General features: G+C 39.9%; 1 protein-coding gene across 1 annotated transcript in view; it reads right to left on the minus strand.

Annotated features, from left to right (window-relative positions):
- LOC116826925 (potassium voltage-gated channel subfamily KQT member 1-like) overlaps window positions 1–23,556 on the minus strand; it is a 773,346-nt gene that overhangs the window by 718,218 nt on the left and 31,572 nt on the right. The window contains exon 2 of the mRNA XM_075070630.1: window positions 3,238–3,328. Coding sequence (XP_074926731.1) covers window positions 3,238–3,328 — 91 coding nt within the window. The remainder of the gene's footprint in view (window positions 1–3,237; window positions 3,329–23,556) is intronic.

Raw genomic sequence — 23,556 nt, forward strand, 5'->3', positions numbered from 1 at the left:
ACCAGCCCCAAAACCACAGAAGTGAAGTTAATACATTGTTAATCAGATTGAAAGTTATGGCATGTGCCTGTCTTTTCCTGACTGCCAGAGAGCAGAAATTCACTCCAAGCCCAAACAAACACCACAAGTAGAGCTATTACTACATTCTCTGAGCCGTGCCAATCAAGTTGAGTGATGAAATGATTTAAAACTCAGCAGTATTTTTTTCTGATATATCCCCATCATCTTTGAGGATATAACTTTACATTCAACTTTGAAGACTTGCTTTAAGAGCAATTTGACACAAGTGTCATAAGCACAGGAACATTATTTCCCCCAGAACCTGGTTAAAATTGTTTCAGCTGCTTTTATTTGAAACCTCTGACAATTTTAGTGCCTCTCAGATGCCTCTTTAGACCCCTCTTCACAAAAACTTTCCTTTTAAAAGTTGTAGTAGTATTGTATTCTCCCCTTGACACATGCATATAAATTGCTTTATTGCCAATGGATTTCACACATCAAGAGAACAGAATGATGAGTTTTATAGCCTAATGGGTTTTTACTATTCTTTTTATAAGCTTCAGAAAGGCAGGGATAATGTTAGTATCCATTAATGCATAAGCACTATGTGCTACGCATAATCGGCCAAATTTGTCCCTGGTAAAATTCCATTAAGAATAAAGATGTTGAATTTCGGCCATCATCTTAACCCCTCAAATGGAAGGTCTGAATGTGTGTTGTATAGAATTCCCATTGTCAGGTGTCACCAACTTGGAAATGTTAAGTGTTACAACTTTGAAGTTAGCCCTTACTAAGTTGTAATCTATGTCAGTAGAACTACAAGCAGACCTTGAACAGGAAGGCATCAAAAGCATGCTCTATCATCATTTAGCTCACTGTCAATGTAGAGCACAACACAACCTTCCACAAGTTACAGTTAAATGAATCTTCTCCAGTGTTAGCTACAGTATGCGGTCTCATCTTTAGAAAGACAGCGATCTGCTACCCTTCTGCACAAGTAGCCATATAAATAGCCAATACCACAACTAGCCTTTTTGTCAGGTGAATTAAGCAGGGAAGCTAAGGATTCAACTCATGTCCCGAAAGATGGACCTTTCAGCTCAAGGTTGCAACACTTTGACAGACTGATGTAGAGACTGTCTTAGTACAGTCACTGCCCAGGCTGTACCCATTTGGTGGTGGGGGGGAACCCACAGGACTTGAAGTCGCTAGGAATGTTAATCTGGCAGTTTTTCAACAACCACTAAATTCACTAAAAATATTATATATACATACACACACACACACACACACACGTAACCAGTATAAGAACAGAGGTCAACGCTGACTATCGCTCAGTATTACTATATCAGGTTCTGACTCAATATAACTTACCATTACAATATCTATTTATAAGGGTTTTAGAGGCTTGCACATGACCAACAAAACTGCACTTTGTTTGACTCTGAGTAAAGCCAAGCAACATTTGCTACGGCATTATCATTAGACAAATGCTTAAAAATAACTGCGATCCTAATGATGGTTTTAGTCAATCACATGTGAAGGCTGCATGCACTAATGAAGTTTAAGCTCCAGTGAAGTAAATGAGTACCTAGCTTTGATTCTCAAGCCAGCTGTAAAGCAAAAATCCATCACATTAGGAAATTACCATTTAAAAAAAAACTCAAAATAGCTGTTGTGTTTTTACACACTGAGCTCAGCAGATCTAGGTTGGATATTAGGAAAAACTATTTCACTAGGAGGGTGGTGACACACTGGAATAGGTTACCTAGGGAGGTGGTGGAATCTCCATCCTTAGGGGTTTTTAAGGCCAGGCTTGACAAAGCCCTGGCTGGGATGATTTAGTCGGGGATTGGTCCTGCTTTGAGCAGGGGTTGGACTAGATGACCTCCTGAGGTCCCTTCCACCCCTGATATTCTGTGATTCTATGATCTCAGTTGCTATAAATTTACACCAGTGATTTTCAACTTTTTTCTTCATTTGCAGACCTCTAAACATTTTCAAATGAAGATACATATCCCTTTGGAAACATTAGGCATAGTCTGCAGACCCCCAGGAACCTGTGGACCACAGGTTGAAAATCACTGATTTAGATGTTATGTATTATCATGGTGCAATTCACATCACTTCAGTAAAGGCTGCTTCATCAAACAGTCCCATATTAACTTTTCTTTAGGTGATGTGATAAGGGGCATTCTCTGGAATGCCCATACACACATTTTCCCCCATTTTACTTCCCACCAGCTTCAAAAATAACATTGTTCAAAATCATACATATTGTAACAACTTTTTGCAGTAATTGCTGTGCACATGCTAGTCACCTTGTGTTTATAAAACTAAGGGGTGCTGTATGGTTTGGTGTTTGGTAACCTCTCATCTGAATATCAGTAATTCAAAGCTAACCTAGGACTGGTAGTAACTGAACACTATTACCATCTGAGTGTCGTTCAGTGACCATTGTGAAATGAGGTAGTGACTTCAGTCCAATTCGAAATGGACAGATGTTCCTCACCACAGCAAGACTGTTATCCCCTATTGACAGTGACAACAGTGAGACCAAGGACTCTGTAGATAAGTAATGAATATAACAATACCCTTTTGCAAAATACTAAGTATGCTGCTTGATAAGTTCCCCAAGAAAAGCCTGAGACATTAGTAGATTAGTAACAGTTATAAATCCTGGCACAAAATTTATTTGGCCTAAAATCTGAAAAGGACAGCTTACCACTGAGACTCAAATATTTCTGAAGATCATAATTATTTAGCAATTTGCATTTTCAGGTGCAAAAAAGTATGTAATAAGTAGTATTTTCTTGGAGGTAGGATATCTCATTAAACATTGCATATCTTGATATGTTTTAGCTCAAAAGTTATGGGCTTAAAACAGGAATTACTAGGTGAAATTTTGTGCTTGAGGTTATGCAAGTCAGACTAGATGATCATCCTTGTTTTTTCTGGACTTAAAAAATATTTTAAAAATGAACACTGCTACACTATGAATACTCAGTTTCTGTAGATTTATAGAATAATTTCTAAATAAATTTATTTCATCCTTAGGTTCTATATTACTTTTCCATAAAAAGCAGCAGCAAGTATTTTAAATTCCCTTGTCTTGCTAATGGACTGCCAATAGATTTCTCTATTTCCTTTCCTTGTTCTTCAGCTTACAAAAAGAACAAACAATCATTTTGTCACCAAAATAAACAATTATATTTTACAAAAAAAGAGTACACTTACCATCCAGAAAAGGGTCCCCGTGGCAAATTCTGAATAATGTTCTATAGTAGAGAGTACACTGAAAATTAAACAAATCAGCACCAGTAGAAATCTGTAACAAAAAACAAAAGTGTTTAATGACATGTCAAAGATATGTTACACTGCAAATACTGATTTATCTAATGTTAGCCATCAAAAAATGCTTCTGTGTCATGTAATGTAATCATCTTTTTCTTCTGCTTTAGCTGAATTCAGTATTCTGGACATCCAGAAGTCCCATTTAAGTCCAAGGGAGTTTCAGATTTTTTTTTTTTAAGCTTTCATTACTTGTGGCTATAACAAAAAAAACAAACAAACAAAACCTGATACAGACTTCAGTTAAATACCTAAAATTCACATCAACTCCTTCCAAAATAGACTTTTCACACAGTTACAATGGTTTTAAGTGACATAACACTATTACTTTTAGTCTGCAATGCGAATCTTTCAAATTGACAAGTTAATTCTAATGGGCTCAGACACTACTAGAGTTAAGGGTTAAATTAATGTGACTAAGTAATTATTGAAGTAATGACGTTAACCACTACAAAATACATATAAACCAGCAGAGATGATGTGATATTTCTATAGCCATTGTTCAAGCACGAGAAAAATGTCTCTAAAAAGTATATGCACCGTTCCAAAAACTTGTTAGAGAATCATAAAATATAAAATGGGGAAAGAATGCAAAAGAATGTTGTGCACTTAAATGCTTAAGAATCAATGAAATACTCATTACTTCAATAAATGCACTCTCTTATCACCCATCTCTGCACAAAGGGTAACATGTAGAACAGTTGGTAGAAACGTAACAATGTTTCACAGAGAAGTCATGCCTTTACCACAGGTATCACAGGATGAATTCTTACTACACTTCTCACCATCCTTCAGGAAATGCAGGACTGAACTGTACATCTGGTCCTACATACATCAGAGAAGCCAAGGGATTCTGCTCCTTTCATTTGGGTGGCCCAGAAACATTCATCCACACCTACTGACTTCTTCAACTGTCAAATCCTTTCATTCTAGGACAACAGTCCTAATCCAAACTCTCACCACAGCTGCCAAAGCCATCCACAAAACCTCAACCACACAACTACCTGCCAAACTCTCCCCCCATCCCTCAACCTCTGTGGGTTATGGAACGAATTAGTTCAAAGAGCTTACAAGCTCCATCATGAACCTGGCACAGCTAGCCCAGTAACTCCAGAGCAAAAAAAGCTTGCAAGCTCTGTTGGCTGCACTGTTTAAAATTCACAAAAATCAGCAAATGAAGATAGAAAGGTTCTAACAATATTAACTCATCTGAGTTGTAACAGTGTGTTATACTCCTGGTTTTCTTGTCAAAATGAGTATCGAAGTTAGTTATTGTTTATGTCATTAAATATATATGATAAATATAGGAAGAGGAACACAGCAGAATTAATATTGCTCTAGTACCTTTAATGTTTGCATTTCCTACATTTTAGTGATCTTGACTGCAGCCTTGCTTTTTTTTACTAAGCCATTTTTGCATTGAGTTGTTTACAAGTGCATAATCAAGTTTCCTGGACTGTGACAGGCTAAATATGTTTTGCCTTATAAAAGCAAAACAATACACTCCTTCCTTTTAATAGTTTCTAGAAGGCTTCTCGAGACAAGAAGTAGTAGGCTTATTTTTTGCCTACCATAGCCAAGTCCACGCTATGGCTCAAGCTGCTCAGCAGGTGGTGCTGCTAACAGTTGTGCCCAGCATCTTATAACTTGGGAGAAGATTACAGGAAGAATACCGTATTAACCAGAATCTGTAAAGTGAAAATCATTTAACTGAGATGTAGGAGATTACAGCTTTAAAAACCCCAACAGCCTCAAATCTCTGTTTCATGTATGATCTAATTACTAATGTGCGTGTGTTAATCATATTAATTCTTGGTCATATGCTACAGAACTTCAAAACTGGTTGCCAGTGTCCCTTTTAATAACATTGTGGGGCTTTAAACAAACTGAAATAAACTGGGAGGGACTTTAGGATTGTCTGTTCTCCAATATTGATTCAGAATTTCAGAGGGGAGGGAAACAGAGCTGTGATTTGTGTTCCAGCAGGACAGATTAATATTCTAGTACCGTTGGTTCTCTCATCCACAGCATCCCAATTCAATTGCCACCAGGTCAAGTCCTCATGTGAATTCTTTGTCCTGACATTTCTTCCTTTGAACAAGGAAGAGAGATAAGGAAATACTGCTCTGCAAGTTCCTTAAAAGTTTTAAACGCTACAAATATCTGTTTCACAGAGGGCTTTTTGGCTAAGTTCAACTGCAGATACTTTCAAGTTCATCAGCTGTGCTCCTGCTAAGCTCACCAACTGTCACAGCAATGTAAATGAATTACTGAAATGCTTTTCAGTGGACACAGGATGAACTGCTGCCCGCATGCCTCCCCAAAATATAAATATAGATCCTAAGAGATGGAATGATTGACACAACATACCAATGAAACAAAACATTTAGGCCCAAATTAGTTGTTCACTTAACCCGGTAGAATCCTATTTTCCTAGGATATACACTGGACTGGTGTAGAATTTGGCTCTTAAATTTAATGGTTTTCAAAAAAGTTGTCCTTAATGTTTTACACTTCAAAGGAGACTCACTTAAAAAATATACTAGATAAAATTTACTATAGTTAGTACATGGGCTACCCAACATTTATGCTTCCTAACAAACTGAGATTTTGGTCACCCTGTGCTAGACTTTTCTCAGGAGTTCAGAATATCATGTAGCACTTTCACTGCTCTTATAGCTCCTAATACTAAATGGATCTCAATATCCTTTTCCAATGCTGAAGCCCCTCAACCAACAGAACCTTTCAAAAACCATCAAAATCAAAAGTTTGAGTGAGGAGATGTGCACTCTCTCTTTTCTGCATCAGAGGTTTTTGAAAATAAATAAGTAGTTGCTGTAATGGATCAGAGACGAGTTTCATCTAATTTAGTATTCACTTCCCCTACAGTGGACAGTACCAGATGCTTAGAGGAAGGCATAAGAAACCTAATAATGGAATAAACCAGAATCTAGAATTCAAATGTAAAATTGCCTTTCTTGTGCTTAAAAATGAACCACATGTAGAATCAATGTGGAATTTCAGAATAAATTTGAAAACATGATACTGTACAACCCACCATGGAGAAAAAAAAAATCAAATGGTACATCAATCATAAAATAAGTTCACCTAAATAAGTAGTTTAATTCTGGCAGAATTTAATTCATTGACCAGCATTTCCAAGTATCATGATAGGATTTATGTTTCTATTTCCATGTACTGGTCCAAGAAAGTCTTATGCATATGCTCAACTTTACATCTGTGAATAATCCATTTGAAGTCAATGAGACTACTCACATGCATATAATTATGTCTGTACGCAAGTCTGTGCAGGATCAAGGCTTCATTGACCAGTTACAAAATCTTAATGTACCTCAAAAAATAAATCTTTCCTAGGACCAGCTGTATACTTTAGAAGCACCAATTCTGTCTTTATATACTCATTTCTTATTCTGTCATGCAGCACCATCCAAACCTGATGTACATAATGCATTAAATTTGTTGGTAATACTCAAAAAATATATCTTAAATGCTCTATGGGTGTTTAGAAAACCAATTAGTGTTGCTTTTATTATCATCTCACTATTATCCTGTGAATTCTAAGGGGTAAACTTCCTAACACTGTCTTTGGGCTCCACAAAGCCCTCAACCACAGGTCTTTATTTTTGGGGACCAAGAATATAAAGGAAAATCTATCATTAAAAAAAAAAAATAAAACCAAGAAATGTTTAGCCCTCTTCCTCTTGCAAAGACAGGCTTGAAAATATAAATCAATCAATATAAACTAGTTGCTAGTTGTGAAAGCTGGTCACCAATTTTTCCTAAAGATCAGTGATGGCCTTTGTGGATCATGAAAACTCTAGTTCAAAAAAGAACTAGACAAGTTCATGGAGGATAGGTCCATCAATGGCTATTCACCAGGATGGACAGGGATGGTGTCCCTAGCTTCCGTTTGCCTGAACCTTGGAGTGGGCGACAGGGGATTGATCACTTCATTACCTGTTCTGTTCTCTCTCTCTGGGGCACCTGGCACTGACCACAGTCCGAAGACAGGATACTGGGCTAGATGGACCTTTGGTCTGACCCAATATTACCAGTCTTATGGCCAATGATTCCAAGGGTTTTAAGAGGACCCCAAATCAGTCTGCATCACCCAGACTGGTGCTAGCACTAAATTCACTGCAATCTCCCTCTCTGCCAGCTGCTGTTAGCTGACCCTAATTCTCTATCATACAGCCAACATGATATATGTAAAACTCATCCACCACGCATAGAAGTGCAATGATTACTTATTTAATGTTGGCAAAGAACTATACATATACTGAAATAACCAGAATGCACACAGCCTAGCACCCATCAATGACAATTGCAGAGTAGACTGAGACTATATTATTTAAGATCTTATATATCAATAGTGAGAGTAGGACATTCACGAACTGCATAACCATAAGCAAGTAGTAGAGAGCGCTAACATCCACTCACTTACAAGCAAAGGACCTTGATCACTCATGCTGCTCTGTTCCACAATTGCTACAATCTAGGAGTAGTTTTTAAAGGCGATACTAAATGAGACAGAGTTGGTGTTGCCCTCAGGTAACAAATTTGTGGTTCTTCCTGGCCCATTCAGCATCCTGAAGGGAATGTTAAATTTCTGAACTGTGAGGAAATTGAAACACACTTTTGGCCCATGCTGAAAGTTGCTCTTCCACATTCACCTCATAGTCAAAGTATCCTCCAAAGTCATAAATGCTGTCCAACTGCCTGAGAAATTACCCATAAATAGACCCTACAAACAGGCCAGATCTTCTAGGCTTTTCCCCATCACACAAGAAACAGTTTCTTTTCAGATATTAATACTGCATTTAGAGGCACGCAACAAGACAATGCAGTCACCATGCTCAGATTCCTCATCACAAGTGTAGAGGGATAGTTCAAACCATGCCATTACCAATTATCCAGTTATTTCATGTGCATATTGAAGAGTGCCACAAAGAGATCCTTATTGGACTCTGAACAGGAATATCCTTGGGTTCAGGCATAGGTCCTCAATAGCCACTGAAAATTAGACTCCCAAAATAATGAATGAATCCTAAAAATCATCAGTCCATCCACTTGGCTGGATCATTAATATCCTCTAATCAACTGCATCATAAGTACCTGACTGAAGGCAAACTGTCCTTACTTGATAGTGCTATCTCAGACAGCAGCTAGCTTAATGCTTTGTGTGAGCCTGAAAATGGATCTGAAGACATAAAGAGACTGCTATTTAGATTATCCTGGAGAAGCTCAACCACCATCACCCACAAGTAGAGATTTGAGAGAGTGATAATTAAATTGATCCCCAACAAGTGAGTTTCTGAGCAATAGTCAGACCCTGGCATATTTCAGCTGTGCGGGCATTGTGTGTGCTGTAATAAGTGCCACTTATGATACATAGATGCTTTTCACATAGCTTCTGCCCACAGGCCTGGGCTTAAGCTCATCCTAATACTGCCGGAGTGGATGAGTGAGATTCTGTGGCCTGCATTGTGCAGGACGTTGGACTGGATGATCATAATGGTCCCTTCTGACCTTGAAGTCTATGAATCTATAATACTGCTTGAACAGAGGAAGGTGTAGACCCTGTCAATCCCTCTAAAAAAGAGTTTAAGCATTCTGGCCTTCTTGCTCTAAAACTGTCACTATAATAAAAGTGAATGTGATTTTGACAAAGCAGCTGGAGATTCCAGCCCCTAATTAAGAGCTAGAAGAGACGAATTCGAGAGTAGAGTTTGGATGAACAAGACTTTCCACTACTCAACATCTTCACTGAGAGAATATCACCACAACTACAGTAAAAGCCATCTGGGGTTTTGTCTCCATGAGTTTCATTATAAAATATATATTAACCTTCTATTACAAATTCAGCCACTCATTTCATCTGAGGGACAGCATTTCCTTTGTCACAAACTATGGATCACATCACTCCCGTCCAGGGATATGCCCCCAGAAGGTGGGGAACTATGTAAGAAGTCCCATGAAAGAGTCATCACATGGCATTTCCTATTAATGCTAGCTCAAAGGATGTGATTTAGGACTCATGCAGGTGGTGAAACCTTAAATCCCCTGGAACCACCCTTGCACATCCTAACCCCTGGTGATGCACATAGCCTCTCTCTCATCTATCCCAGAAACACACCACCCAAGGAATACTTGTTCCCATTGGGCATGCCTGCACACCTACAAAAATGGAGAAGTTAATGCTGGGCAGAGGATCATTAATAGAGGTACTTGGAAAATGCAATTTCCATCCCATGGGAACGTCCAACATTTCAAAATTTGTTTTTCACCTGAACTGGGAAGAAAAGTCAAAAAATTTTGTGGAAAGGAAATGGCAACACACACACACACACACACACACACACACACACACACACAAATTCTGAAACTCTGAAAATGAGTTCATTGGAACATTTCATTTTTGACAGATGTCAACATTTCATTGTCGAATGTCAAAATAAAGTAAAATATATATATTAGAGCTAATATATAAATACTAGATTAAAATTGTAATACAAAATACATCAAAACAGAGAAAGTCAAAACAACCATTTTGATTTAGATGGAGAAATTTCTAAACAATCTAAAAGTTTGTTGAAATTGACCCGTTTATGCAAAATATTTCAATGAAACAATTTTCTGACAGAAAATTTTTTCCATCGAAAAAGAATTCAACCAGCTCTAAATCATAGAATGTAAGGCAGGAAGGGACTTCAAGAGGTCATTAGTCCTCTCCCCCTGCCCCAGCTGAGACAGGACCAACTATACCTTGACCATCCCTGACGTCCATTTGTTCTAATCTGATAAAGGATTTTACAGATGGCAAAACTGAAACAGACAAGTAAACTTACCCAAGGTCATTCAACAAAGTAATGTCAAAGCCAGGAATTGAACAAATTCCATACCAGTGTCCTGTCCACTAGGCCACATTGCCAGCCCTAAATTACTGAACATATTACCACTCAGGAATCCACTAACGGTTGTGGGGCACATACCATATAGACCAGTAGTTCTCAAACTATGTACTAGTGACCCATTTCACATAGCAAGCCTCTGAGTGTGATCCCCTCATATAAATATATAAACATTCTTCTTAATTTAACACTATTATACATGCTGGAGGCAAAGTGTGGCCTGGGTTGGAGGCTGACAGTTTGTGCCTCCCCCCCATGTAATGGCTTTGTGACCCCCTGAGGGGTCTTGACCCCCATTTTGAGAACCTCTGATGTAGAGCAATAGCTAATTGGCTCCATCACTGCCCTGTTCCAATAAGCACCTAAAGCCAGGGCTCTTTGATCTTGTGAGCTACATGCAGAAAGGCTTCTATATACTTCTGGGGAAGTATTCAGCATGATACAGATAGAATATCAGGTGTGGAAGGGATGTCAGGAGATCTAGTTCAACCCCCTGCTCAAAGCAGGACTAATCCCTAGACATATTTTTGTCCCAGATCCCTAAATGGCCCCTCAAGGATTGAACTCACAACTGTGGGTTTAGCAGGCCAAAGCTCAAACCAGTGAGCTATCCCTCCCCCAATTCAGTTTTTTTTTCTCAGTAATCTGTTCTGACAGATGAAGCAATGCAACTGTAGAAAGGGGAGCTTGAATTTAAGCCTGTCAACATTTATTTAAAATGAACACAAGCAACACCCCCACCCTCAAAACCTAAGCAAACAGGAAGAGCTCTCTGAATTAACTCCCTGTTCTCCAATTCTTCACTACACATGCTCAGAAACAAGTTCTGAAGAGCTCCCTTGGTACCCATAAAAGGACAGATTCATCACACAGCCATGAAATTTGGGACTTTTCCTATTCTTCGTTACACCCCCTTGCTTTATTCCGTGATGCAGAACAGAACTTGTTACTTTTGGCCAGAATGTTTCAGTAAAATTGCAATGTTTATTAAGAGATATATGGAAATGTTTACCAAGGCTGGAAGTACTACAACAGTTTCAGCTATTTCACTTTCAAAACTGAGGTTTTCATTTATTGTTTATTAAATGTTTATCCATATTGATCCATGCTATTAAAATCAATCATCTCAGTTTCTCTTTAATACGGATTACAGGAGTTCCCAATCACTGGCTGGTGATTGAACAGCATGCCATAGGTAGTAGGTATTTCTCCTCCCTTTTGATCTAGAAGCAGGGAGAAAAGGTATCCACTAACTGGTTATATAACAGCTCCATACGGCATCTGGTGCTGTTTTGTCTCTCACTTAAAGGGATAATCCGATGAATATGGATAAGTGCCAAACATTTTGCTGAAAAAGAAATATGCTTTATTTGTGTATTTCACGGGGTCTCCCCAGGTTTAATTTAGGGGTGCACGTAATCTTGATTCACAAAGATGACAACAGAAATCTATATGAGATGAATGAAAACATTGGTAAAATAATGAATACCACTACATTATAAACATGCTTGTCCTCACTGTAAAGCAACAGAACATTAATTGCAAGCTTATCAGCTTAAGATTTGATTACTTGACCTCCATTCATACAGCTACAGTACAAAGTTGGAACAAAACCATATACTCTAAAAAATATGCTGGTAAAAGTCATTGATTTCTTTCTATACAGGGCCCTACAATTCTTCACCTTTTCCTTCCCTCTCACCTTATCTGCCCTTTGATGTCACAAATTGTAACCGGTTATTGAAATATAGTACACTCCTGTTCATGCAAATAGCATGGAAGATAGAATTTTTTCAGATAATAGGGAGTTTGTATAATTGAGAGGACATTGAATAAGCAGCCAGGGAAACAGAAGAAAAAGACTATCACTTACTGTATTTTATTAAAAGAATGTAGGTTTATTTTAAAGTAGGCAAACATGAACAAATCAAGGTACGAGGGAATGCTAGCTTGCACAAAGCACACCAAATACAGAATCATAAGTAGTCACAGTGATCTGCTACAATACTGCAAAGAACTCTGTTATAGGAGCCTGCTTTTTAGTGCTATTTAATTTTTCCACTGCCTGCATGCATCACTTTTGGAGGAGCAAGATACACAGGTAGTCAGTCTCCTAACTCTCCATCCAGAGTAAACACTTGTTAAATGCAGCAGCTGCTTCAGGAGCTGTCAGTACATGGTCCAAAGTCCCTTTTACCTTTGACTCATCCTCTTCAGGGCAATGTTAACCTTTGTTGCCTTCATCCAAACAGCTCACCATAACCCTCATCTTGAGCACCACAGTCCACCCATCAGAGACCACCTTTTCCATACCTCAAGTATGGATAAAGAGAGAAAAACATATGTAGTATTCTCAGTCATATGAAGATGTGACCATTCCATGGCTGCTGTGCATAAAATAAACGCTATAAGTAACCTTAACTGAATTCTTAGCTGAAGTGATCCTTTTATCATTTCAGATGGCAATTGTTTCAAACGTCTACATTGTCTGTCAAAGACATGTGGCGAAGGTGTTTATTATACGACTCCCAGATAGAATACCGTCTAAGTTGGATATACATTTCTTTTTCCCCCTGCTTATTATATAACCAAGAATGAAGGAAGCAAAAAAGATTGTTTCTCTGATTAGAATGATGTCAAATACAGAGCAAAAGGTATATTCTGCTTAATCAGAAAACTGCAATCTGTACTACAAAGAATTTCCAGGGCTTTTACCAAACCAAAGTGGTAGAATCTTGCTCTGGCTGTGTTTTTCATTATATACAAACCTCAGGAGCAGTCTGTATCAGTGTCTTATTGGCTAGAATCGCTGATGTTGCAGATGGTACAGAGGGACAGAAGGTTTGCTTTTAGCACATACAGATCACATGAGATGGCATTATTCCTCTGACATTCCATGCACGACTTTATTAAAAAAATAAAGGAGAAACAAAAAACACACACATCACAAGCAGGTTGTAGGAATTGTTCCATTCATTTTAATGAATAACTCATTTAAATGATTGAGGGACCTTATACCATGAACCTCACAGGTTGAGCCCCTACAGCGATGGTCATTGGCTGTGTGGTAGTGCTTCCCATGGGAGCCCACAAGATATAGAATATAGCCTTTGTATTGCTTGTCTTTGGGACTCTTTGCAGCCTTCTTGTGAATTTAGAAGAGACTGTACTGTGAAAAGCTGACTGAAGGTGAATATCAGGAGCAAAACACCTCCCAGTCCAACTCCTCTTTCTTCAGTTTTTAGAACATTTAATGCAATATATTTTGAAAGATATAAACATTTTTGTGAGCATTAGAAGCACTGTTTATAAAGAGGAGCTTTAACTACTTATTTTTGCAGCTTTGTTTATATTAAAAGAAGTTCTTAAAGTCTTGGATACAAAAGATCCATTGACATCAGAAAATCCCTTTGGAATATTAATGCCAGAATAGATTTCAGTGCTCCCATACGAAATATGCATTTCTTTGAGCATTTGTTGGTACATTTTAAGGCTAGTATTGCTCATATTCCCTCACTACTTCCAACAATTTAGATAAAACAGATGGTCTTAAAATTGTCACTTAGTCTCATGTTCTCCCCTTCAGCAAGTTCAGTTTTTCAGCTCGTGAGCTCTCCCAGTAAGAAATCGCTAACAAAATGACTGGATCTCTGGACCCAAAAATGACTGCTCTATAGATTTTAGGAGGTAAAGTGACATAATCCAGATTGTTGTATATATTATTTGCTCAGGTTTTCAACTTTTACTTTGCAGTTTTCAATCAGACTTGATAAATTCTTCCAATACCACAGGCAATAGGATAAATGGTACCTTTCAGATGGTGGAGGAAAATATTTACCAGAATTTTTATTCCAACTCCTATTCCACGTTGAGCACTAAAGTTTAATTTCCTGGGGGGGGGGGGTCCGTTGTTTCGTTGTACTAAACTATCTAGGATGTCTCACATTAAATTGACAGGCAGACGTACAGATTCAGGATCGCAGGGCTCAGATTCAGGCTTGAATCTGAGCCCTGTGATCCTGAATCTGAACGTCTGCCTGTCACTTTAGTGTATGTGACATCCTAGATTGGTTTATGATGAGACTCTTCTTTTTGCTAGACTGGGTTTTCTGTGGTAATACAATCCTAGGACATAAAAAACAAATAATTAATACAATGCAGCATTAACAGGGCCTTTATCCAATGATCTCAGAGCAGTATGCAAACAAATTCACTCTCGCAACCATTTGTGAGGGAAGTATGAATTACCCCCATTTTACAGAAGAAAACAGATAGATATTAAAGAAGACATCCTGCTTTATTTTGCATGAGGGCTAACGAGAAAAGGAAGTGTGTAAGAAACCTCTGCTCTCCCTCTACTTCTCAGCACACACCTGAGCAGAACAAAAAAAGGCAGGGATGTGTCACACCTCTCAGTGTCACTGGGGTATTGCTAATGCACCTGCCAGAGGCACTGCACAACTACAGGGGGAGATAGACAGTCATCCAACATGTTGGCAGCCAGCAATGGGTAAGAACATGCTTTTCATTCTTCAAGCAGCATTCCGTTTTCAAAGCCCTTCTGTCATGTTCAGCAGCCATAACCTTTCCAAGACTTCCACTTGACTAGTGCCACTTCACTCCACAACTGCTTCATATAAGCAAGGTCAAGATTTGACTATAGATGACTAGCCAAAGTCACACAGTAACTCAGCAGTAAATCTGGAAACAGAACCCAAGAGTCTTGAAAACAAATGGCTGTAATCCTTAAAAGGAGACAGGTGCCAAATGTGAGAGCTCTCAAGTTAGGCTAGCCTTGTCTTAATCACCTGATATTTAGGCTTTCAAAATTAAGCTAAGAGGCTGCATCCTGGAACATATTTTTTGATTGATAGACAGACAATCTGTGTTTTGCTAATGAAGCCTCTTCACAACATACTAATACCTTCCATTTTTAAATTGAATTTATTTGTTAACGTCAGTTTTTATTCCACAGGTCTGATATTTTGATAGCTTAAGTTGCATTGTCTTTTAAAGAAATCCCTGAACCACATATTAAACTAGCATGTTTTTTAAAAGATTAATCCTATTTAAGGTCTGAAAATAATTAAAACAGGTTCATATCTAATCTCTTATCATTAAGTCAAAAAACATATTAGGCCTAACAAAGGAATGTCAAAGGACAATTTTGTTACAGCTGAATGACCTTAGCACCTCAAATTTTTGGCATTACCAACTACTGTTACCACTAGAAGGAATTAAATGTGTGCACTGGGCATCAAGAATACACACTAAAACATTTTTTTTTCAACCTTTGCATTTTTTGCAATGACAGGCAGCAGTAGAGTGAAATTAATGAAAGTTTTTGCGCTCTTCCTATGCAGGTGCATCGAACCATAGAAATCTTAGAGATCTATATACTAATTCAAGAAGTATGGGGAAAAAACAGGAAGAACTAGAAAACTGGTGAATAATCACAATTAGCATCACAGACTTCGTGGGATAATTCACGACTGGAACACTGGCATACAAGGGTACAGCTTGCTCAGGAAGAAGAGGTGAGGAAAAAGGGAGGTGATGCCTTGTATATCAAAGATACACACACTTGCACTGAGGTAGAGACAGAAATGGGAGGCAGAACTATTGACTGTCTCTTGGTAAATTAACAGGGCTATAAAACATGGGTGCTGTCATAGTACAGGTCACTAAAGACCACCCCACCTGGATGCCAAGGTACAGAAAATGGTCCACATTTTCCGTGGGTTCTCCACTGATGGTGATTTGTGGAGTACAAAGAGTAGTATGTGCAGGTAAAGGCTGGTAGAGTACCTTGGTTTTCTCGACATTGAGTGAGAGAGACCGACCCAGGGTATGATAGGCATCTGAAAAAAGATTTAGGGTGCTTTGCACGTAGGCCTCTGTGTGTGCAAGAATAACGCAGTCATCTGCATACAGAAGGTCAGTGATGCCAATTCTCAGGATCTTAGATTATGTTTGGAGATGTCGGAGATTGAGGAGTTGGCCATCCATACAATACTCAATCCCGATTCCATCACGAAGGCAGTCGTGAATGAGAATCAGGATCACAACAAGGTAAATGGAGAAGAGAGTGTTGGAGCAATGACACAGCCCTGCTCAACACCAGTGCGAATACTGAACAGTTTGGTCTCTGAGCTGTTGCACAAAATAGTGACAGTCATCCCATCATGGAGTAGTCTGATGATGGAAATAAATTTCTGTGGACAGACAAACCTACACAGCACCTTCCAAAGGGCATCAAGATTGCTAGAGTCAAAGGCCTTGGTTAGGTCGATGAATACCATGAACAGTTCCTGGTGTTGCTCTCTGCACTTCTGGATCTGCCATGCCACGAAGATCATATCAGTTGCGCCTCAGGATGGCCTGAAGCCACACTGTGATTTGGGAAGGAGTTCCTTGGCAAGGGGGAGGAGGCGCTTTAGTAGAATCCAGGCAAGAATCTTCCCTGTGATGGAGAGGAGAGCTAGCCTCTGTAGTTCCTGCACAAAGATTTGTCCCCTTTCTTTAATATTGTAACAATGTTGGTGTTCTTAAAGTCAGGTAGAATTTCTTCGCAGGTCCAGATTTTGTCAAAGGGTTGGCAAAGTTTGTGCTGGAGCATTGTTCCCTCACAGCTTTAAAAACCTCAGCAGGGAATCCGTCTGGGTCTGGTGCTTTGTGATTTTTTTGTCTGAGTGATGGTCCTCAGAAGATGGGGGATCAGCAAGGTGTTCTATTACTGAGTGTTGTGGAATAAACTCAATGGTGTCTTCAGAGACCGTGGATTCATGATATAGTAGGCTCTCAAAGTGCTCCTTCCAGTTTTGTTTAATGGTTGCATTATATGAGAGAAGGATGGAGCCATCTTGAGAACGTAAGGGGGTTGGGCCTTTGGATCTTGGCCCATAGATAGCTTTTGTTGCTTGAAAGAAGTTTCTCATGTCATCCTGGTCTACGAAACCCTGGATTCTCAGAGGCCTTCTCTTGCCACCACTTGTTTTTGATGTCATGTAGCCTCCTTTGGACTTTGGCTTCAAGCAGGTGATGGGCCTCATGTTTTCATTTGTTAGAGGAATCATTTTGCCAATTACAAAATGCAGTTCTTTTCTCTTGAATAGGATTTCCTCATTGTTTTTGTCAAATCAGTCTTGGTGACATTAGTGGAATATCCTATGGTTTCAGCATATGCATTATGAATGGTGTTTTTAAGTTGATCTCAGTGCTTTTTAATATCAATAATGATGTCAAGCAGATTAGAGTCCGTAAGGGTGCAGACATTCCAGGTGGTGAAATTTATTGTCTTATGTCTCTTCTTTCAGCCGTGGAGTTGAGTAATCCCAATAGATATGGCCATCCAGTTGGAAGAGTGAGAGATGCCTATGTTTGGGGCACCTTTTCTAGCCTCCTCCCCATTTGGGGTGAGCAGAGGGGATCCTGAAAAGGCCTGCTCAGTCACAGCCACTGCTGCCAAATGCACTTCTGTCTCTGTCATAAGGTATAATTCCCAAATCTGAACCTTAGCGTCCCAAATTTGGGTACCTGCATTAATTCTTCTAAGCTTAATTACCAGCTTAGATCTGATATGCTGCCACCAACCAGGAATTTCAGTGCTTGGTACACTCTGGTCCCCCCAAAACCTTCCCTAGGGCCCCCAAGACTCAGATTCCTTGAGTCTCACAACAAAGGGAAATAACCCACTTCCCTTCCCCCTCTTTACCTCCTCCCAGATCTTCCCGCCCTGGGTACACTAGGAGATCACCATGTTTCAATTCCTTGAAACACAAACACAGAGAGATCAGGTTTCTCTCCCCCTCACCCAGAGGCCATGCAAATTCAAGCTTTGTAAATCTAACACAAAGATTTCCTCTTCCCCCCTGTCTTCCTCCTCCCACCAATTCCCTGGTGAGTTGCAGACTCAATCTCCTTGAGCCTTAACTAGGAAAAAACTGAAAAAAAATTTAATAAAAAAAAGAAAAGACATAAAAATTGTCTCTGTAATCAAGATGAAATATTACAGGGTCTGTTAGCTTATAAAAATTGAACAAACAGCCTTATTCAGAAAAAATACAATTTAAACATTTCCAGCAAACTACACACTTGCAAATACAGAAAAACAATGTAAAAGCTTATATTGTATTTCTACCCGTACTTACAAATTGGACACAGAAGATTAGAGAGCCTGGAGATAGGGTGATCACCCTCAGCGCCTAGAGAGCACACAGACACAAAACAAAGGACCCACACCCAAAACTTCCCTCCCTTGAGATTTGAAAGTATCTTGTTTCCTGACTGGTCCTCTGGTCAGGTGTTTGTTAACCCTTTCCACGTGAAAGAGACATTAACCCTTAGCTATCTGTTTATGACAGTCTCAGCCAAGAACAAGACAACCATCACACGGCTGCTGCCTGCATGCAGACTTGTGACTAAAGACTCCCAGAGGAGATCACTGCTCCTGTCTTCTCTGCCACTCGTCCGTCGCTGCAGGACTTTGTGTGGGTGTGAACCCTTTGGCAGAGTCTTGTTTGTGAAATCTTTTAATGTGAGGAAACTGGTGCACAGGCAGTAACCACATAAAACATCAGAGATGTTCGAAATATATATCCCAAAGGGAGGGAACACTAATCTTCTGTTCTCCATTTCTTCCTCCTTATTTCTCTGTTGCTCCAGTCATTTGCTATTCCCCCTTTCACACAGATGAAACTAAACTGTAAGGATGAACACAGAAGACCACAGGCCAGATGCCCTGCTGCTATCAACTGATGAAGTTCCACTGAAGTTAATGGTGCTCCATCAATTTACACTGGCCGAGAATCTGTCAACTAGTTCTAGTCAACCCAATATATTGGTCTGCTCCCTAAACGGGCCAGATCCTCCTCAACTGCCTAATGTAAATTCTGCTTTGATGACAATAAGACTTCTCATGTGAGTAATGATCAGCAGATTTGGCCCGATGAGTTTGTGACTAAAAGCCAGCTCCCTGTAGGAGCCTAAACTCACCTGACATGTAAGGACTGCCTCTCCTTAGGGTTCTGGATGCCTAGTTCCCACCTAATCTCCAGAGTGATCCATAAGCCAGGCATATATAGGCAGCTGAACACTGATCTCACCTGTAGGGCCTGATCCAGTATGAATGTTCACAGGCCAATTACCTGATGATCTCATCTGAAATCCTGCCAGAGGAGAAGGCACAGCAACCTTATAACTTTCAGCCCAGTGGATGGAGCATTCATGTGGTATGTAGGAGACCCAGATTCAATTCCCCCACTTTGCCTGAGGGGAAGAGAAAGTTTAAAATAGAGTCTTCCACATCTCACAAGAATGCTTTAACCCCTAGGCTATGGGATATTCTGATGTGGGGCTCACTCAGTCTCTCCTACTGAAGCTGTGCCACTGTGGATAAATAACGAAAGATTTGGGGTGGGTGTGGGAGTGGCAGAGAAACTGACTGACTCCATATGGGGTTGACAACACTTCAGTGTCTTCCATTTGCAGAAGGTCATAAGATCCACATTATGAAACTCACAGACCTCACTAGCATACAAACGGCCCTTCTTGATGGTTTATATTTATTGGACTTTAAGGTTCTCACTCAAATAACTGTCCCAAGAAAAAGAGTTTTGGTGTCCTCATACAGCATGGCAGCATATAACAAAATCAAAAAAAGGCTAAACAGTTTACACCGGAACAAACCTCTCCTGTGTCTTTATCGGCCACTCCTTGCAGAGGCAGTCACTATTCCTCATGAGTCTCTCCCAAAAGGATCTTCCCTTTCTGAAATGGGTTCAGCCCATTCAAAAGCAGGGTAAAAAGGTCCACTTGATGGACAAATTCAGTCAGACAAAATTATTTGATTCTGTTCCATAATTAACTCCAAAATGTTTAATATTTTTACTCTTATTTATATTTGCCTAATATGAAATAGCAGCAATAAGTGCAGTCTATTTTTGTCCTGTTAGCCCTCTGACTTTGCTACTGGCTAACCTATATTGTAAACATGCTTCCACTTGAGCATGGTTGTCCATTTAACATGTATGGAGCTCTTCTTGCTGGAGTGCCACAAATTAAACCAGAGAAGAGTCTACTTTCCTGCTCATGGTAGTAACAAGTGAGCAATCTTGGCTGACATAGTGCTTGTGTGTTCCCTATTTTGACTGTTGTATTTTATTTATTTTATTCTCATCAAGATTTTTAGAAGCGAGATTAGGATCCTTAGTTTTGGGGAATCCAACTTGGGACACTTGAAATGAGCCTAATTTTCAGATGATGTGTTAACACCTTCTAAAAATCAATCCCCTTTAAAAGAGTCTCAAGTTAGATCGCCAAAGATTTGGCATGAAAAATCATTTATCAAAGTCTTGGTCATATCTAGGACTGGCAAAAAACAACTCCTCCTCCTCCAAATGTTCATTAAAGTAAACCTTGAAAAGATTGCTCTTCGGGGGGAAGAGGAGGTTTGGAGGCGGGAAGAAATAGAACCATTCCTCCCAGTAACTGTTTGAAAAAGTGAAAGTTTATAAGGTAAGTACCTTTCTGAATTTTACACCTCTTATTACAACCTTGAGCCCTAAGATTGTCTCTCTCTACTATTGCTGGAGGAAGACTGAGGAGGAACTAGTCCAGTACTTCCTTGAATGGCTCATAGGCAGCTACCTCTGTCGACTAGCCATAGAACTAATGCAGGGTGATGAGCACAGACGATAAACTAGCTCAATGTTAATTCCTTTAAATTCGCTAAAGAAGCTATTAAGCAATACTTGAGTGAGGTTGATTTATTTTTAGAAGAAACTGATCAAAAATATCCATCATAAATAATGCCATTCATATATCAAATTGTACCTTGAGACTATTCCACTCAAAATGAAGCAGCTTATTACCCTTATCTGGGGAGGGTTTTTGTTATTAAAAAGAAACAAACAAACAAACAACACACAACTTTGGCGCTATTCCTTTTCTTTTTGTTCTTCCTTGCAATATTTTTCTGTCTGAATGTGAAGAATTTTAAACAGGCTTCCAGATGTTTTCAATCAGACATTACGCCACAGGTTAAGACATATGATTTGAAACTACTGTGATGCAACATAGTTATAGGAATATGGATGTAGAGCTGATGCTTATCATAGATGCTTTCAAGGCTTCTAAGAAAATGGAAAGTGACTAAGAGTATTTGATTCCATTGGTTAGGCCTAATGACAGCAGATTCAGCCACTGAACCCTTAAAACCAGACATACATCTCTGTCACATATTATACTGTACAAGCAAATTATAATTGCCATAATTTTCAGTTGTATGCATTGTAACTCACTGAGAATCAGATGGAATACTGTAGTTCATTTTTAATATTTAACTTATTTATTCCTGTACAATGCTTTGTTTCTCACTTTCATAACAATACTCATTTAAAAACTGTGTTCACATCCCTGTGCAGCCAATTTATCCCTTTACCTGTTGTACGAACAGCAAAATAAGATGCTAAAACATTATCCAGACATTTAAGACAAAGGAGGATTTCTCTCTGCTTTCTTTAAATTATGTAAAGAAATAACACTGATGCAAAGACAGATTTTATTGTGCCATTTAACACAAGAATCATTTTTAAAACACTGAGTTATTCTACACTCTAAAACTGGTGTTCTCCAGGGGTGTCCTGGCATGCAGATCTCAAGCATTTTTGAGCCTAAACATTAGCATCTAGTGCAGAGGTGGGCCAACCAAAGCCCGTGGGACAGATGGGGCCTGCGGGACCATCCTGCCTGGCCCCTGAGCTCCCGGCTGGGGAGGCTAGTCCCTGACCCCTCCCTGGCTGTACACCCTCTCCTGCAGCAGGCAGTGCTCTGGGTGACAGGGCTGCGTGCTCATGCAGGGCAGCGTGGCAGCATGCCTAGCTCCCTCTGGGAGGCGTGGCTTCATACATGCTGCTCTGAGAGCATGGTAAGGGGCCGCGGGATTGGATATGGGGTAGCGGATCCTGGGGGCAGTCAGAGGACAGGAGCCTGTTGAATGGGGCAGAGGTTCGGGGGGGAAAGGGACAGGGAACAGGGGGATTGGAGAGGGGGTGGGGTCCCAGGGGGCAAGGGTGTGGATAGGGGTCAGGGCAGTCAGGGGACAAGGAGCAGGGGGGGTTGGATGGGGGTAGGGTCCTGGGGGGTGGTTAAGGGCAGGGGTCCTGGGAGGGGGCAGTCAGGGGACAAGAACCGGGGGGGGGTTAGATGGGTCAGGAGTTCTGAGGGGGACAGTCAGGGGGTGGGAAGTGGGAGGGTCGGATAGGGGCATGGACCAGGCTGTTTTGGGAGGCACAGCCTTCCCTACCTGGCCCTCCATACAGTTTCTCACCCCGATGTGGCTCTCGGGCCAAAAAGTTTGCCCACCCCCGATCTAGTGGAAATCACAGTTTGAGAATATGATCAGAAACCTTGTTGAAGAGATGCCGAATATATTTTGATCCATTTAAAAATGCTACATTAATTTTAAAAGGGACCCTGACAAGTAGTTCCAGGCTGCTTCTTGAAAGCTGGTAAGAGAACTATGGAGATCCAAAGGCCTCAATATCTGTGCAGACACATACGTGCAGTCCCCAGTAATGTGAACAAAACCTTTTCACCTGTACAGAACAAGTACTGCCAAATAAAGGAAAGCAGACATGGTGAGGATACAGATGCTTTAGCTCAATCCAGTTATGGCAAGTTACAAACAAGATTTTGCAACTCCTACACTCACAGAAGCAGTACCTTACTCTAAACTCACTGGCTTTAAATGGTGTTATTCAAGTACTACAGTACTATTCTATCTGAGTAAGGGTGGCAAAATCTGTCCTACATTACACTAGCCACGAAGTGACGATACCTATACTGTGCTCACTTGAAGAGACAGCCAACAGAGGGTACAAAAATCATTGGTTTCCCCCCCTAAAGCTATGCAGATATAATTAATGATGATGATATACACTTAAGAAAATGGAGCAGAACCATTTGGGCTTATGCTTCACAAGGAACAAAGGACAGAACTAAAATAAGTCAGTGATTATGGAATGAAAAAGGACAAACTAATAAAAAGAAGTTTGAAGGACTATACCAGGGGTAGGCAACCTATGGCACGCGTGTCAAAAGCAGCACACAAGCTGATTTTCAGTGACACTCACACTGCCTGGGTCCTGGCCACCAGTCCAGGGGACTCCGCATTTTAATTTAATTTTAAATGAAGCTTCTTAAACATTTTAAAAACCTTATTTACTTTACATACAACAACAGTTTAGTTATATATTATAGACCTATAGAAAGA

This window comes from Chelonoidis abingdonii, chromosome 1 (assembly GCF_003597395.2).
Source record: "Chelonoidis abingdonii isolate Lonesome George chromosome 1, CheloAbing_2.0, whole genome shotgun sequence".
Lineage (NCBI taxonomy): Eukaryota > Metazoa > Chordata > Testudines > Testudinidae > Chelonoidis > Chelonoidis abingdonii.